Source organism: Sceloporus undulatus, chromosome 4 (assembly GCF_019175285.1).
Source record: "Sceloporus undulatus isolate JIND9_A2432 ecotype Alabama chromosome 4, SceUnd_v1.1, whole genome shotgun sequence".
Taxonomy (NCBI): domain Eukaryota; kingdom Metazoa; phylum Chordata; class Lepidosauria; order Squamata; family Phrynosomatidae; genus Sceloporus; species Sceloporus undulatus.
In genome coordinates this window covers 131023166-131042398 of record NC_056525.1, presented here as the reverse complement: position 1 = coordinate 131042398, position 19233 = coordinate 131023166, and the positions used below count along the sequence as shown (strand labels likewise).

Below are 19233 nucleotides of genomic sequence, written 5' to 3'. Positions count from 1 at the left end.
AATAAATTCGTAACTATGATCACAAACTACATATTTTGTAAGAAAATGCCGAGCAGGTAAAACTGCCTCATTTGGCTGGGGTTGAAGAGTAAAGGCTTGCATTAGATGGTGCTGGATAGATACATCTTATGCAATCATATATGAAGCAAAACTGCTAGCATAACATGGAGTTATACCAGTGTAATGCCTTATACTGTGTTTAAATGTGGTGGAATTTCCTCCTTTGGAGGTCTTTAAACAGAGGCCAGATGGCCATCTGTCAGGAGTGCATTGATTGTGTATTCCTGCATGGCAGAAGGGGGTTGGATTGGACAGCCCTTCCAACTCTATGATTCTCTGATTCTCTTCAAAGACTCAACTAACTACTTCACTGCTGTCTTAAATGGTAGAACCAGTTCTAATGGTTTTAAGTTACTGGAGGATAGATTTTGATGGAACACTAGAAGGCACTTCTTGACAGGAAGAGTGGTTCAGCGATGGAACCAACTGCCCAGGGGGGAGGTGGGGTCTCCTTCTTTGGATGTCTTCAAAAAGAGTCTGGAGAGCTTCCTGCTGGGGATCCTTTAAACTTTGGTCTTCTAGATGTTTTGGACTTCAGCTCCCAGCATTCTTGACTGTTGGCTATGCTGGTTAAGGCTCATAGGAACTGAGGTCCAAAATACCTGGAGTACCAAAGTTCGGGAACCACTGCTTTAAACTCAATGGCCCTTCCAATTATGGCAGTATGAATTTCCTTTTAGTAGAAGAGTTAAACTCCCAGCGTGTTTCTATTACACAAAAAAAATAAATAAATCCATTTATCATTTTCTGACCAATTTAGAAAACATCTTTTCTTTGCTCTTAATTAAAATTTACCAGCAATTAGAACAAAGCTGAGATGCTGAATGGCTGGCAGGTATTTAGAATGCAGTCTTGTGCTGAAGGATGGGGCTACAGCATGGGGCTGCTGAGACGCCACCACACTCCGAGGGAGCATGTTCCCGTTGAACAGCTCTTTACTGTCAAGAAGTTTTTCCTAATACTGAGGTGGAAATTTCTTCCTTATAGTTTGAATCCATTGCTGCAGATCCTATTCTCTGCAGAAAACAAACCTGCTACATCTTCAGTACAGCAGCCTTTCAAATAATTAAACAGAGCTATCATATGACCTATTAACCTTATCTTCGCCAAGTTAAACATACCCAGCTCCCTAAGTTGCTCCTCACAGTGCATAGTCTGCAGACCTTTCACCATCTTGATTGCTCTCCTCTGGACACACTCCAACTTGTCAACATCTTTTTTGAATTGTGGTGCCCAGAACTAGACACAGTACTCTAGGTGAGGCCTGACCAAAGCAGGATAGAGTGGTACTATTAGTTCCCTCAGTCTAGACACTATACTTCTATCGATACACCTTAGAATTGCACTGGCTTCTTTAGCTGCCACATCATATTGTTGACTCAGATTCAATTTGTGGTCTACTAGGACTTCTCAATCCCTTTCACGTGTACTGTAGTCAAGCCAGGTGTCCCCCATCTATGCATTTCATTTTTTTCTGCCTAAGCATAGTACCTGACATTTCACCCTATTGACATTCATTTTGTTAGTTTTGGCCCAGCTTTCTAATCTATTAAGGTTATTTTTTAATTTTGAGCATGTTCTCTGTGCTTTTAGCTACTCCTCCTAATTTGGTGTCATCTGAAAATTTGATAAGCATGCCCTCTATTCCTTCATCCAAGTCATTGATAAAGATGTCGAACAGCACTGAACCCTGCAGAACCCCACTTGTCACTTCTCTCCAGGATGAAGAGGTGCCACTGGTGAGCACCCTTTGGATTCAGCTGGTCAACCAATTATAAAACCACCTAACAGTACTATCATTTAGCCCTCCTTTTACTAGGTTGCTTGCAAAAATATCATGGGTGACTTTATCGAAGGTCTTACTGAAATTAAGATATGCTACAGCTACTGCATTCTCTTCATCTACCAAGTTGGTACAGTCGGCCCTTCTTATAAATGGATTTTTTTATTCATGGATTCAAGCATCTAGTTTGAAAATGTTCAGAAAAAGTATAAATTTCAAATATCAAGCGTTGATTTTCAATTTTTTATAAGGGATACCATTTTGCTATGTCATTATATTTAATGGGACTTGAGCATCCACAGAATGTGTTAACAAGGGTCCACTGTAATTTTATTAAAAGAAGAGGTAAGTCTGGCATGACTTGTTTCTGATAAACCCATGTTGAATTTTTGCAATTACGACATTACTTTCTAAATGCTGACAGACCATCTGTTTAATGATATCTTTGCTGGTATTGATATCAGGCTAACTGGGCATTAATTGTTTGGGTCTTCTTTTCCCTTTTGGAAGATGGGGAAAAGTCCCAGCAAATTGGAGGAGGGCAAATGTTTGCCTTCCTCCAGTTTGCTGGGACTTCTCTTGTTCTTCAGAAATTCTAAAAGATTATAGCCAGGGGTGCTGAGATTACTTCTGCCAGTTCTTAAAACACAGACGTTCACACGGTAAAATAATTCAGAAGTGTGGTTAATCTTTCCCTTGCCTACTAATTCTCACTCCAGGATATGAATTGTGCTCAGTTGGTGGTTTTTGACAGTGAGAATCTACATATGAATTAAAACATACTTCTCTCCCATCAATCCTTCCTTGCAATCACTTGCCCCTCCTTTCTTATTTTAATGGAGCCACTCTCTTGTCAATAAAACCCCCATCCCTTCCCTAAGAAGAGTGCTCTTCTACATATTGATTTATCAAAAATATTGATTTATCAAAAAAAAGTATTAGGTACAAAAATATTGTACAGTACCTAACTCAATCATATGATCATGTCATATGTGATTCTTAAATATTCTTGCATTGACATCATTTGTGCAGTTTGCCCAGTGTAAATGTGTGCATTTGCACTAACATGTCTCTCAAAGCTATCTTGAAGCAGGTTTTTCTTCCCAGTCCTTCTATTCTCTGGAATGGCAAATATGGTCTTTTCCTTATCACATAAATACCACAAGTACATTTCCCAGTGTATTCTTACAATGAGTTATGTGAAAACCAGTAGTGCACTGACCTTCAAATTCTTCTTCACTCTGAAGAGAAGCATCACTCAAAATATTTAGTAATCTTAGCACAGGAGTTGGAAGCATCACCAGATCTTCAATATGGGGAGCTATTCAAATAGCAGAGTTATAGGACAAAGTCATTACTATATCACAGATAAACAGTAAGTTGGTCTCTGAGTATTAAATGTTCTAATTTTTAAAAATACTACATCTCACACCTAAAGAGATCTTGCCAGTTATGTTCAGTACTCTGTCCCTAAGTATGAAAAAAAAATCTGAATTGTTTCTGAATTGTTGTTTCTTAGCCTGGTCACACTGGCTGTAAGTTAATTGAAAGTAGGGTTGGACTCTGGAAGTATATTTATAACCTACCAAAAGGGATGCTGAAGAAGGGACTGCATAAGGCCTTTGCAGCAGAAGCTCTTTTCTCTTGGTCATTATGAAGCATGCTGGAAAAGAATAGCAGCCTTTAATTTACAGTAAAATTCAGTGTAACAAAGTCCAGAGAACGAACAGTAAAATAAAAAATGAATACAATCACAGCTCTGTACCTTGCAAGGCAAGACATTTTCCAGAAACCACAGAATAAAGGAAGGAAAGAGTGAGATAAAAAACTGACTATTTGTTGCTCATTGATTTTTTTCATACACAGTTACAGTAATGTATCAGAGGTAAAACAGCCTCAAAGCCGCACACTAAATTTTAAGATGCAACCACTAGACTGCCCTCACTAATTAAGAGTAACTTCATTAACTTTGTGTGCGTGTGTGTATCACCTATCAAATTATGATGACCACATGAATTTCATAAGATTTTCTTAAGCAAGGAATCTTCAGAAGTGGTTTTGCCAGTTCCTTCTTCTGAAATGTAGCCCTGGAATTCATTGGAAATCTCGCTTTCAAGTACAGCTCGCCCGCACCATACGCGGGCACGCCATACGCGGCCTTGAGCATACATGCTCAAGCCGCGGGGCGCACGCGGGGCGGAAGGGTGGCGTGTCCCATTCAACTGAATGGGCGCATGCGCCCGTTGCGCCCCACGCGCTCCTGTGCACGAGCCCCATTGTTTCCAATGGGGCTCGAGCATAGGCGGAATTCGCCTTACGCGGCGGGATCCAGAATGGATCCCCTGCGTAAGGCGAGGACGGACTGTACTAAGCAGGGCTGATCCTGCTTAGTTTTCAAGATCAATCACGATCTGATGCCTTTAGGGTATTCAGGCTTGCTGTATGCAGAAACGTACAGCAACAGTAGGATTGGATGGAGCAGAATTTGATTCTTTCCCAGCTCAAACTTTGTTATAATTTTTAAAATGGAGGCATACTGCTGCAATCTGACACTGAACGTATGTTTTCCCAGTCCTCCTTCGCCATCCTCTCAATGCTGATGTTCCTAAAAACAAACAAACCAAAAAGCAAAAAACCCAACCAACCAACCAACCAAAAAACAAAAACAAAACCCAAACCTCCAGACATAGAGAGGATGAGGTGGAGAGGGGGGACCGTGATGTAAAAGGACTGCATAAAGCATCTTCTTTCTCAGGGGCTTTGTTAACTGAGGTATGCCAATAATAATAATAATAATAATTATTATTATTATACCCCACTCTTCAGCCAAGGCTATCAGAACGGCTTACAATTTGTTAATTAGACATTTCCCTGCCCTCAGGCTTACAATCTAAAAAAGACAAGACACAAAAGTAGAAGGGAATGACAGTAGGGAAGGGGGAAAGTCTATCGTTCTGAAGGCACTCAGGGTTCAGAAAAGTTCTTAATCTTTTGACTACCACTCCTATATTTCACATCACTTTGGAGGAGTGGGCATTGCAGTCCAGGAATACAGCGGACCCTTGTTATCCTCTGGGATTTGGTTCCAGGAACCCCCATGAATAACAAAATCTGTGTATGCTCAATTCCCATTAAATACAATGGCATAGCAAAATTGTGTCCCTTATATAAAATGGGAAAATCAAGGTTTGATAATTGAAAATAAAAAAATCCGTGGACAAGGAGGGCCAACTATATAACAAACTCCAGGAGAACATGATCGCTCACCTAAGGATATTGGAGACCAAAGATGCAGCAAGCTCTGAGAGACCTTCAACAGTGTCAACCCCTGAAATTCTTGAGCATGTTCATGATTTTGACAGATTTGCAAATCTCAGCTAAAACAATTGCTGAGACGCTGAGCTATCCTGGGGATGCAATGGGTTTATAATTAATGAGCAGTTGACTATGCAGAAGCTGTCGACCATGTGGGTGCCAAAATGTTTGAATGCTGACCAAAAATGAAATCAAGTGGATACTTCCAAGCTGATTTTGCAGCATTTGAGCGATCTAGTGATACTTTTTTGGAACAACTTATGACTGTTGATGAAACATGGTTATATCGCTATAATATTCTAATATGGCCATTCTATCTGTTTTAAGAAATTGGGCCTAAAAAGGAAATAGATGTTTTTCTTTATTTATTACTTATTTATTCATTTATTGCACTTATATCCCACCTCTCTCCCCAAATGGGATCCAAGGTGTCTTACAATAGGTAAAAAAACAAAAAACAGTTAAAACATTGATTACAAAAGTTGAAAGAGAAGTAAATATCAGTATTATTAAAAACAGTGTTAAAAGAGTAAAAACAGTTAAATCACATTTACAACATGTAAATAAAATGAGCTCAACTGCCAGCTTCAAAATCAATTTGTAAAATGATCAGAGAAGCAAGTCTGAGAACAGAGAAGGAATGCCCTTGTTTCTCCTGCTCACTAGTGAGGCAAGAATACTCACACAGCCTGGAAGATTAACCATGTTAATTGTTAGTGAACACAAAAGGCAATTTAGTTGATATTGGTAATGTAAACTTTTTTTTGTTACCAAAGATTATTGGTTTGATAATAGTTTTTGAAGATGATGTGAGAATGCAATGGCATACATTCTATTTACACTATTGCCCTCTAGTGGACCACACGACTTCTTCACACTTTCAAGGATGACAATTTAACAACCTTGGAAAGTAGCTTACTTCATAGGTGCACTGTATTTACAAAGCTGGCCTGGAGCTGCAAGAGCAGAAGAAAACACTGCATAAGCTATTCTCCTTTCATATTACCTGGAGCATCATACCTTTTGAGGAGGTCTCTGAGGTGATAAGCTGGGATGGCAGAGTTTACCACACTTTTGCTCGCAAAAATGTGATCAATAATGGCAGAATTGTTTGCCTAGAAAGGAGATGAAGAAATAAAAAGGAAAGAAAACAACATTGACAAGGAAACACACATTTTTACTCCCAACAGCTAGACCAAACAGAGATTGAGGAGGTTGTGGTACAGTTAGATATTACTGCCAGGTCCCCATCTCTAAGTCAGGATAATAATTACAATATAATATATATTTACATTAGCAATGATACTGAAACATGCTTAGTATTTTTCATCTGTTCTTAAAAACATCCCATTTAAAATCTACTGAGCCTCTCCTCTCCTCTCTTCAGTCATCTGTATTGCTCTCCTCCAGTGTAGGAGCTTCCTGTTCAAATAGCACCATGCCATATACGTATGCACACACTGCAGGCTTTTCCAAGTGGAAAGAGCAAGTAGGTTTGATTCTTTGTTTCATTTTCTGTATTTGTGGAAGATCAGCTACCCAGCCTATGGGGTAGGTCCCCTCCCCTCCTCCCCCCCATGGAAATTATTACCTTAGCTTGCTTAGAACATCAGGCACCATTGGTTCTGCAGGCACTAAATGTAGTGCAGATTGTCCTGCCTGCTCTCTGGTAGTGGTAGACAACCATGTGGATATTGTGGATGGGGAGATATTGCCCTGATGAGGGGAGGACTGTACCTTACGAGAAGGAATAGCTCCAAAGATCCCCCTGGTATTTCCTACTGTTACTGTACCATTAATCTCCTGTGAAGGAAAGCGCATGGCTGCTGATGACAGTAAGCAACTGTTTTTTCCCAGGTCAAAAGACTTCAAAGGCATTCCCCAAAAGGGCCAAGGGCTTTATGCAACCTATGGCTTTAAAGCAAAACAACTTTAATGTACATTAAGTTGGAGGGTTGTAGTTGTTTAAAAGTGTACTTGCTTTGCAAGTGTCAGATCCAAAGTTCAGTCAACAGCAGTTTCCCTGTTATGACTGTGAAAGACTCCTTTCCAGAAATGCTGGAAAACTTCTGCCACTCAGTGTAGGGCAGGGGTACACAAACTAGGCCAAATAGAGCTCTAAATGGACTTTTTGTGGCCTACCAGTAGTATACTCATCTGGCGGGTGGGGGATAGCAAACTAGGTTATTTGCCCCTGGATGTGAGCACTTTCTAGTTTGAAGAAAAGTTTGTACAGGTTGAAATAATGCATCCAAATGTGGTAAAATGGCCAATAGAATTCTTTCCTCATAGAGGCTTGGGAAACACTATTATCTGCTTGAAGAATACACACACAGAGACTTCACCCCTTTCAATTTTATGGGGGGAGTGGTGTGTGTGTGTGTATGACAGTGGTGTTTCCCTTCAGGATCCTGTAAGTAGGTAATGTGCCTCCTCCACAATGGCAGTAGTCTGGCCTGGGTATAAAACAAGTTCTTTGATTCTGAGGACAAGTGTCAATTTCAGCTATAGTGATTTAATCTCACTGTAGTCCAGTTCCCATAGTATATGCAGTGTAGTGGTTTGAGTGCTGGACTAGAACTCTGGAGACCAGGATTCAGATCCTAGCTTGGCCATGGAAACCCACTAGGTGACTTTGGGCAAGTCACACTTTCTCAGCCTCAGAGGACAGTAATGGCAAAACCCCTCTCATGAATCTGCCAAGAAAACCCTATGCTAGGTTCACCTTAGGGTTGCCAGAAGTCAAAAACAACTTAAAGGCAAATTCTAGTTTACAAGTTTACTACAGAGGTAGGCAAAGCGTGGCTCAAAAGCCACATGCTGCCCCCCCCCCCAATCCAGGCTGGTTTTGTGAACACAGCCCCCATTGTACATACACATACACAAGTCTGTTCCTGATGGCAATTTAGTATGGCAGGGTTCTTCAACCCATCCAGCTCCTGTCTCCATAAAAAACACCACCACCACCACCAACAACAACAAAAAACAAAACAGAAGTAGACTTCTGGCCACTCATAGCTGTTTTTAATGTATCTCTTTTCAGTATTTCTGGGCCTGGTGCATCTCACGATGGGTATTGAGAGGCAAATGTTTGGCTCCCAGGCCTAACAAAGTTGTCCATCTGGCTTAGTGTTTCACCTATATGACAATTAAAACTGGAATCACATAAGGCATTGCCTTCTCTAAAAAGCTGAAGAGCAGCTGTAGTCAAAATTCAAAGAATTTGGGGATTAAACCTTCAAATGGTGACAAATCTCTCTGCAAAATTATTGGAAAGAGACTCACCCTCCATTCCCGAGATTGGACAATATGTTTCAGTTTCATTCCTGAGAACATTTCCAGTAATACTATTCCAAGACTCCAAAGATCTACAGCAGATGTACATTCAGTTCCCCCTTGCACTCCTGTCTTGGATAGGTAGTTCTGCAGCTCAGCTTCAGGAGCCCGATACCCATCTGTCTGAATGTATTTGACATCCTATGGGGAAGCAAGAACATTTTTACACTGCAAATTATAATCAAATATCATTTTGTTCTTTCAGCCTTACATTGTTGTCTCTTTCCACTACTTTAGTTTACTTAAACTGCTTCCAACATGTGCATGTCTCTAGCTACTCTCAACAGTTTATTAAAGAACCTATTTTAGAAATAGTGTACACTCTCTCAAATAAAATCCCAGCAGCTTCATGTTTTGTACTTTCACCATTATACATTATTGCAAGATGATGGGAAGTTTATGGTCTACTTGCTGCTAGAATATTTCAACGTTAATTAATAGGAATCAAGTTAACTCCTCACTTCAAGATATCTGATTGAACATGTCAACATCTCTGCAAAGAGAAAACAGAAGACAACACTCAGCCCTAAAGATTTCAGGACATTTAGACTGAGCAATAAGAGCATTTTCTCAGGAGAAAGACATATGACCTATCATCACCAGTGGTCTCTGGTCCAGGATACCACTGAAGATAAAAGTACAGTGGGTGATGGGTTATGAGCAGAGATGTCAGAATACTACCACACTGGATACAACTACATCCTGCAGCTATTTACCCTTAACTCATCAGACTTTCACACTTATGACTTCTAATCAAATGAACATAAAATTCTTCAGTTTTAACATCTGCACTTGGACTAATTTGGTGCACAGTTTTAAACTAACAGACCGGGTTATCAGATCCAGACATGAAGTTAAGAGATTTTCCGATCAGCTATCAAACTCAGTTCACTATACTAGTAGAAATAAAATGAGGATAATCAAGGGTGATTTCAAAGTATTTGGGCACATCATAAATACTGCAAAACAGGGCCATTATTGTGGTCAACAGTGATGAAAATTGGTTGAGGTTATTTGTTTCTTTATTCACGTAAATGACTCATTATCTGTTTCAATGAAAGCACACATGCATGCACAAATCTGAAATGAGGAAACAAAGACTTCCTGATTCCAACTGATGAAGACAGGTAGTTTCACAGATAAGAACAAGAATTTGTTACAGAGCTGAAAGTTTTTTCTCCCCTGTGCTGTATGCGCTCTTTTTGGCCCACCAAGTTCTGCAAGCTTGTTCAAAAGGAAAAAGGTAGCAAATGCAAAAGTATAAGGGTGCAGGTACATTTAAATGTCAGGTCAGCCTAAAGATTCCGACTTATTTTCTGCATCATTCTTGTTTCTCTGATGAGTTTCTTGCCACTAAGGAAGGAAAACTCAGAAAATATGCTTAATACAGTCAGGCCGCGATATCCACAGATTCAAGCATCCATGGCTTAAATTTTTTTTTAATTAGATATATTCCAAAAAGCAAATCTTGATTTTGCCATTTTATATAAGGGATGCCATTTTACTATGCCATTATATTTTATGTGACTTGCGCATCCACAGATTTTGGTATCCATGGGGGCTTCTGCAATCAAACCCCAGCGGATACCAAGGGATCCCTGTAGATTTTATTGTGGTGTGACCAACCTGATTCCCTTCCTTGAAGCTGAGTCCAAAGTCGATGAGCTTGAAGCACTCCTCCTCTGCACTCCAGAGGATGTTGCGTGGCTTCAAGTCTGCATGCACATAGCCTTTGTGGTGGAGGAATGCCAGGGCTTCCAGGATGTCTCGGGCACAGTGCTGGGTGATCCACATGGAGCAGCCATGCTGACTGGAATGCACAAGCAACTCTGACACACTGACATCAAGCAGCTCTAATAAAAGGCAGTATGATGGGCCTCTGGCAGAAGAACAGTTGGTAAACACACCATAGAGGGTCACTACAAGCAGAAAATATCCATTTTATTGGCAGGAGTCGTACAGTATAGAACCATCAACCTTCAGAAGCAATTCTCTTGCTAGCACTTTAGCAAATCCCACAAGCAAACTTGTCTGGAAGATACCAGCTTGAGTTTTTCCAAGACCTTCTGCTAGAGTTCATGGGCTGAGCTATAGCTTTTGTCTACTCCAGAACTGAAAAAACGCTCTGTTTCTTCTCAGAAGCTAGCCTTCTAATGTGGAAGTGAATTTCCACACTCTTAACTCCTAACATTGATGGTCGAAGTAAAACTGACAAAGGGAAAGTAAGAACAATGTTATCTTAGATAGTAACAAATAAAACTTTCATGTTATTGAAATGGTTCTGTGATTATTTATTTATTTAATAAAATATTTATATTCCACCATCTATCTAAAATTCTCACAATTTTTTTTGTAACTGGCAACATTTATCTGGGCCACAACAGTGAAAGGAAACACCACTTCATGTTGGGACATTGCACACAGACCTAGCAAGCCAAGTCATATGCAGCAACAGGACAACCTAGGTCTGGGGCAGTGAGCCTATGGCACATGTGCCTTCTATGACACTCTTAGGGTATGAGGAGACAGTTGAAGGAATGGGCACCCGATCGTCTTCTTCCCCCGCCCTCCTGTGCCTTTAACTGTCTCTGGGGAAGTCCTCCCCCAGTAGTTTCTGTCTCTGGGGAAGGCCGCCCCTGAAATGTCCTACACCTGAAACCAGGTGAGATCCTGTGTGGGAACGCCACTGAGTTGGGCACTCGGTCTCTAAAAGGTTTGCCATCACTGACCAAGGTCCCATTGACCTACTACCCTCTCCGATACTGATATAAGCAGTGTTGCCAATCACCCTTGAGGAAAATTCCTGGATTGGTTCCCCAGAATGGCACCAAATTACCCAGAAGAGGGGCGGGACTTCTGGTTTGGGGGCGCAAGCCACTATGGAAAGGCCTAAAGGGGGCAGGACTTCCAGTGCAAGGCACTATGGGAAGGCCTAAAGGGGGCGGGACTTCCCAAGGCCAACTATGGGAAGGCCCCTAAAGGGGCGGGAAATCTTCCCAGTGCAAGGCCACTAATGGGAAGGACCAATGGGGCCGGGAACTTCCAGTTGCAAAGGGCCACTTATGGGAAGGCCCTAAGGGGGCGGGACTTCCAGTGCAAGGCACTATGGGAAGGCCTAAAAGGGGTGGGACTTCCAATGCAAGACACTATGGGAAGGCCTAAAAGGGGTGGGACTTCCAATGCAAGGCACTATGGGAAGGCCTAAAAGGGGCGGGACTTGCAATGCAAGACACTATGGGAAGGCCTAAAAGGGGCGGGAATAGCATGGCACTAGGAAGGCCCAAATGGGGCCGGGACTTCCATGGCAGGGCCGATGGGAAGGCTAAAGGGGGCGGGACTTCCAGTGCAAGCACCTATGGAAGGCCTAAAAGGGTGGACTCCAATGCCAAGACACTATGGAAAGGCCTAAAGGGGCGGGACTCCGTGCAAGACACATGGGGAAGGCCTAAAGGGGCGGGACTTCAAATGCCAGACACTAATGGAGAGCCTAAAAGGGCGGGACTCCAGTAAGGCACTATGGGAGGCCCAATGGGGCGGGACTTCCATGGCAAGGCACTTATGGGAAGGCCTAAAGGGGCGGGACTTCCAAGTGCAAGCACTATGGAGGCCATAAAAGGAGGGTGGGACTTCCAAGGCAAGACGCTATGGAAGGCCTAAAAGGGGTGGACCCAATGCAAGACACTATGGAAAGGCCCCAATGGGGCCGGGACTTCCAGTGCAAGGCACTATGGAAGGCCCAATGGGGCGGGACTCCAGTGCAAGGCACTATGGGAAGGCCTAAAGGGGCGGACTTCCATTGCAAGGCACTAGGGAAGGCCTAAAGGGGGTGACTTCCAATGAAGACACTATGGGAAGGCCTAAAAGGGTGGGACTTCCATGCAAGACACTAGGGAAGGCCTAAAGGGGTGGGACTTCCAATGCAAGACCATGGGAAGGCCTAAAAGGGGGTGGACTTCCAATGCAAGGCACTATGGGAAAGGCCTAAAAGGGGGGACTTCAATGCAAGACACTAGGAAGGCCGGAAAGGGCGGGACTCCAATGCAAGACACTATGGGAGGACTAAAAGGGCGGGACTATCCAATGCAAGGCACTAGGGAAGGCCTAAAATGGGTGGACTTGCATGCAAGCACTATGGTAAGGCCTAAAAGGGGCGACTGTATTTTCCATCCAGACTTCCTGATCACCCGTCTATTGGCCACTGTTTGGGCGGGAAGTTTGAAATTCCCGGAAATTTTGCAGCCAGGAACTGGCACCAAAGAATGAAATCCCCCGGAAATTGCAACCCTGGATATGAATATCGGTCCGAAGATTGTTGTCCATGACGAGAGGGTCCATTTCAGCATAGAAGATGTACAGTGCAGTGCTCACGTTGGGGTAACGGCTGGTCAAACGCTGGTCGAAAGGCCACCACAATGTTTAGGTAAAGCGCACATGTGTGGAAGCCTGAACACATTTCTTAAACGTCAGGGAACAGTCCCCTCACATTCACAGCCCTGAGTCCGTTTTGGGGACAGCCCATGTGCTAATGGGAAATGGTTCAGGGACGCTGGAGGTGAGGGATGATTCACTGATGTTTAAAAGTGTGTCAGGCTTTCACACCACACACACGCTTCCTAACATTTTAAGTAGTGTTCTACCAGCATGGAAATCTTCATTGGCCCCCAGGGCTCGTCCCGGATGACCCAGGGCAAGGTGGCACCTCTGCTGGGCTCTGGCTGTTGTTAATGACTGCTATGGTGTGGTGCCTCCAAGCCCCCCCTTGACCATGGCCACCCCATGAATTTCACAGTGGCTTTCCTTAGCAAGGAGTACTCAGAGGTGGTTTTCCTCTGCAACTGCAACGGAGTATGATGCTATTGTTGCCGGTACTCCCATCCAAGTAACTAACCAGGTCTGCCCTGCGTAGCTTGCCAAGGGGAGAACCTGGTGTCTTGTCCCTAGATTCACACTGGAGAAATAATCCAGTTTGGCACGCTTTAGCTCTTTGCTATGGAATTCTGGGAGTTGGAGTTTTTGTGGGGCCTTCGTCCTTAAGCTCCGCTCGGGCCCACAACAAACTCCCCGAATTCCATAGCTTGAGCCAACAACGAGTTAAAGCGGTGCCAAACCGGTTATTTTCTCCAGTGTGGACGCAGCCTCAGTTGGTTGTGAAAGAGCTCCCCAGCCCCTTCCTCCTCCTCCACCGATGTTTTCTGGTGCCCGCGGACTCCTCGAGGGCGGCCCGCTCCTTGCGGAAGCCGTAGTCCCCAGCGCCGCCGCCGCCTTCGCCGGGGTCCCTGAGCCGGAGCCCGGCGGCAGGAACTCCTTGACGGCGGCCGGAGGGGCTCGGGGCTCCCCCAGGCACCGCCCTGGAAGACGGGGCCGAGGAGCCGCTCGCCCCAGGGGGCCCAACCGCCACAGGCGCCCCACCGCCCACAGCAGCCCCCGCGCCCCCGGCGAGGAGGAGGACGCCATCCCTCGTGCGCCGGCACCAGCAGAAGGCCCCCCCCGCCTCCCCTCCTCCTCCTCCTCACATCCGCCCCTCCCGCAGCAGGGCCAGGCAGGGAGGGAGGGGGCGGGGCACGCCAACGCCCCTCGTGACGTCACAGACGCGACCCCAAGTGACGCAACGCACGCCCCGCCCGCCGTCGGAGCCCGTCGGGGGCTGCTTCCGCAGGCCGTCTGGCTGAGTGCCAGGAGCGGCGGGAGGGCCAGGGCAAGGGGGCAGGGCTTTCCCGGAGAGGGAAGCACAGGGCCAGTGCCCGGCGGGGATTCCCCCTGGGAGGCCGGGCTGTCTTCCTGCGCTTCTCTGGCCGGCCACGTGGCCCGAAGGAGCATGGTTCCCTTCCTTCAGGCATGGCCTACAACAAAGGCCGCCCAGGGCCACGGGGCCCAGCCCTGGCGCAGCGTCTCTGTCTGGGCAGAGAGTCCTTTGGGGCGCCTGTCTCCAGTGTGCCCCCTTCCCTCTGCCAGCCTCAGGGCCACAAGAGCCGAAGGAGAAGCAAAGACGTCATGGGCAAAAGCATCTAGCAGGCCAGGGTTTCCCGGCACACAGAGGGACAACCGCAAGGATCGGCAGCGGAGCGGGTTTATGAGCATCTGTACTCCGCTCTTCAGCCACAATATTATTAAATGGCTCCCCTGCCTCAGGCTGACAAGCTCAAAGCATGGACACAAAGGAGAGGAACGGTTCTCTCCCTCAGCACTGGACCAAGACAAGGAGATGTGAAGGAGGGAGGGAGTGCTCGGTCTTCTGAGTTGCAGCCTTATGGAGCTTGAGGCCTCCCTCCTCCATCTCCCTCTCTGCTGTATAGGTTCTGATTGCAAGGCTTTTCTATCTCTCCAATGGAGGAGACCCCAACCCCATAAGTAAAGCGACATCCTCAGATGCATTTATGCTTATCTACTTTAGTCTGATGGAAAGTCTTCTGCCAACTTCTTGTCAGTTAATGCTATTAAAAACTAGGGAAAATATAATGTGAAATCACATATTATATTTTTACATAAGAACCAGGAATCAAATGGCTCAGAAAAAGGAATTTTCTTCGAGAATATACAGAAGACTAAAAATGTTGGCCCTCTTAGACACAATTTTTTATACAGTACAACAAGGATTCAAGCATCCACCACTTGAAAATATTTGTAAAAAAGTATAATATTTTCAAGTAGCAAACCGTGGCTGTTACGACTAAACAAAATAAGCGCGTTGGGTCTCTTGAAGGTATGTTATTTAAATGAATGCATGCATCCTAAGAATCCGGAGCTGCACGCAAAGCTGCAGGGCAGCCGAGTGCTTAGGAATGGAGTGTGGCTTTGGCGCGACCATCCGTATCTTAGTACCCATGCATCAATTTAAATAGCATACCCCAAAGAGACCCAAAGCGCTTAGGTTGACAGTCTCTAACAGGCCCTTGGTTGTTCCATTCTACAGTACATAATGGACAAAACCATTGTTGCTAGGTCATGAGATTTAATATGGACTTGAGCACCAAAGGTTTGGTGTATACTTGGGGATCTTGGAACAAAACCAGCGATAACAAGACCCACGGTATATAGAACTATAAAGGTGGCAACATATATAATAATTTTAGGTCTTATGTACGCCTATGAAATAATGTGGTCAGTACTAATGCAAAATGAACCAATATCATCAAATTGGTTCTACTAGATATGTAAATGTTTATAGGCTTCAGTAAGTCTACAATGAAAGACTCTGTCCTTTTTTTGTAGTATGAAAAAACGAAATAATATGTTAAAGGTTTTTCAAGGTCTACAAAAATTCTCTACGTACAAGGCTACAGACTTAACAACATCTATATTTTAAATTTTCAGAAAAGACGGAAAATGAATGGTGTAGACTGTGGGAGCGCAGTGGACCAAGGCAGGGTTGGACAGTGTCAGTAGGCGCTCTAAATCCTTCCTTGAAGGAAGAGAATAGGGACAGCTGCTGCATTGCCAAGGCAGACCATTAATGCGACCTGGCTGACAGTGGTGATAGCTGACTGGCCAAAGTTTGACCAGGTCATTGGAAGCTACATCCAGTGGCAACATGTGCTTTAAATAGATTGGCTGTTTCTTAACAGCCGGCCAATTATTGCCAAGCCAACCCGAGTAGGTATAAAAAGTATGAAGCTATATGAATATTAAATAGAGTCTTCAGAACAAAACCTTAAAGGCAAGAAGTTTATTTGACATAAGCTTTTTGTAAGTAATGGTTTTCATTTCAGTGGAGCACTGATCTGGAATTGGTGAGTTTGCAGGGTCTTGATCACTTCCTCAGATGTGGGAGAGTTACTTTCCAGGTATTATTGTTTGTTTGTGTCTTTGAATCGGATTGAAAGAATAGTCACAAAAAGCGTATGCCAAAATAAAAAACTTGTAATTGTTTTAAGAGATGTAGGATGCTTGATATTTTTCGGGAACAGACATGATAACGGCGTATACAGCTCTTTCTCCCCCCAAAGAATAAAAACTTAAGTGTGTAAGTCAAAATGGCGGCACGTTCTGTTTACAAACTACAACAATTTATTCAGTTTGCACCACCCATGCTGTATAAAATGTTTGACACAGCTCCACAGCCTGTGTGAGATTAATGAGGTGTTGTATCTATCGTTTGTCATTAATTATTAGTATTAACCTTTATTTATGAACCTGTAAAGTTTTACACAGTGCTGTACATGCATCTTTTTAGTAGACAGATCCTGCCCGAGGGCTTACATCAAAAAATGTACAAATGATTTCATGTGAAGATGTGATTACTAATAGGGGAGAATGAGACCTTACCTTACCTATCAGTTCATGTAATTACAGAATCTTAAAAATTGGAAGAGACCCCTGCCAGTAGGAATCACTAAAGCTGTCCCTGAAAATGCCCATACAACTAGGATCCAAAAACAACCCCTGCAGAAATAATCCAATCTGAGATGGCTTTAACTGCATGGCCAGTGCTAGGTATTCTGGGGACTGTAGATTTTGTGACTTAACATTAGCCTTCTCTGTCAAGAGTGCTTCTGGTGCCACAACCAACTAGAATTCCCAGGATTCCCTGGCACTGAGCAGAGAGCAGTCCAAAGCAGTCTCAACACGGATTATTTTCTGCAGTGTCGTGTGGACTGAGTTTTAAAAGAACCTTCAGAGATGGAATATAAATCCATTACTCTCTGAGACAATTCTAGTCCACTGTCAACAGTTTTGAGAGTAAAAAAAAGTTCTTAGTATTTAGGTAGATCACCTTTTTTTTTGTAATGTTAACCTACTAGTTTCATGTTTATTCCTCTGGGAAGCAAGAAAACAAGCTTGTTCCATTTCTACATGACATCCCTGCAATATTTAGTTATCTCATCTTTTTTTTCCTCCAAGCTAAATCATACCCTGCTGCCTCAGTCATTCTCATAAGACTTGGTTCCAGATCTTTGATCATCTTGGTCAAAAACCTTTTCTGGACACATTCCAACTGTTGATACCTTCTTGGAACTGTGATGCCCAGAAGGGATACGTATTTCAGGGGTAAGTATGTCAAAGCACAATATAGCAGATCTTTGATCTGGACACTATACTCTTGTGTGAGTTGCTCAGTATTCACCAATACCAAATGCCTGGAAGAGAACTGGATGAATAAAATCGGGAAGAAAAATGAAGTATGTACCAGTGCAGGGATTAAGTTGAATTCCCAAAAGGTTTACATTTGTATAGGAACTGAGGCAGCCACTAACAAAGTCCCCCAGCCATTCATTTGTCCATTCATTCATAAAGTGGGTTATGTAGCAAAAATAGGGAATACAAACAAACTGATGAAAACCCAATAACATGCACAAACTTCATCAGGCAAGGCAAGGGCAAGCCAGGCAAATGAATAACGACGTTTGCTTCCTAGTTTTTTATAAACCAATAAAGTCCTACAGGTCTTTGGGAGATCAGGGAAACTGGTAAGTTTGAGCTTTACATGGAAAGCTGGGAGTTAAAAAAGGTCCTAGTTGGGGAGTGAGGAATCCGTCGCCCTTTAGATGGTTGGATACTACCTCTAATGATCCCTACCTGTTCTGGAGCTGATGGGAGTGCAAATCCTAACAACATCCGAGGGCCAAGGTTTCCATTCCTTTCCGCACCTTCCCCCCACTACCGTGACATCTCATAAAAGGCCTCATTGGCACAGCTTAAAGAGGACTAGAAATAGAGTAGAAGGGATGACAGGGCCATCCAGTCCAACCCCCCTGCATGGCAGGAAGTCACAACAAAGGAATCCCAACAGCGGGCCATCCAGCCTCGTGTTGAAAGACCTCCAAAGGAGTTTGACTCCGCCACACTCTGAGGAAGTGTGTTACACTGCACAGGAAGCTGCTTCCATTCAGATACCTGGTACCCTGGTTCGTAGGCTGTTTTGAGTGGATAAAACAAGCAGTGAAACTTTCACAACATGCAATTACCTTTATTATTAGGCAAGTCTGAACAATAATACTAACAAAATTAGGATTACAGAACTAAAGAAGGGCAATGTTTGTTTTGCTTACGGTATTTAGTTTGGAAAAAATATTTTGTATGCACTAGTTCTGTTGCAAACTCTAAATTAAAAAAAAATAGTGTGGAACTTTGCTTAATTTTCTATAGATCAGCATGTAAGAAGTAGAGGAACCATCTGGATCAAATCAAAAGCTACCATGTTTCCAAAAGCAAAGACAGTGTATGTCCTTATGGAAAGCCTGCAAGATACTGCATGGTCGTGTCTCATGCCCCCAGTAACAGATGTCCACAGACACACATGTCAAAAGTACTACAGGGAATATCGATCACGACTAGTAGCCACAAAAAGTCCATGTTGATGAAAAAACATAATACAGTAGGGATTACATACATACATACGTACATACAAATATATATGTAGCACTGAACAAGGTGAAATATGGAATACAGTTCAAAATAATTTATTCAGATTTTCTCATACCTTTCCACAAAATCTTTCTAAAAAAATGTATGCTGCAGATCTGTGCACACTTGCTTATAAGGCACACTTGCACGCATGGGAAAATGGCTGCAGAATGACACAGGTACTCCTGGTCAGTAGTAAGGCAGATCAGTCGGAAGAGGTCTCTGCCTGTGGGGGATGAGGTTTACAGATGTCACATATCAGGTTCTCCTTCCATTTTCCTGGAGTCACCACCTTCGGAGCCTGGCGCCCAGATTCCCACAGTGACCGGGAATGCATTTGCACAGCTAAAACTAGTGTGCCAACTGTGCTCGTTTCCCAGAGATGTCAGGGCTCCAAT

General features: G+C 43.7%; 1 protein-coding gene across 1 annotated transcript in view; it reads right to left on the bottom strand.

Annotated features, from left to right (window-relative positions):
- UHMK1 (U2AF homology motif kinase 1) overlaps positions 1-11424 on the bottom strand; it is a 19328-nt gene extending 7904 nt beyond the window's left edge. The window contains exons 1-5 of the mRNA XM_042463131.1: positions 10121-11424; positions 8444-8635; positions 6179-6273; positions 3430-3506; positions 3066-3164 (exon numbers count right to left, since the gene is read on the bottom strand). Coding sequence (XP_042319065.1) covers positions 3066-3164; positions 3430-3506; positions 6179-6273; positions 8444-8635; positions 10121-10288 — 631 coding nt within the window. The 5' untranslated portion in view covers positions 10289-11424. The remainder of the gene's footprint in view (positions 1-3065; positions 3165-3429; positions 3507-6178; positions 6274-8443; positions 8636-10120) is intronic.
- Between the last annotated feature and the right edge of the window lie 7809 nt (positions 11425-19233).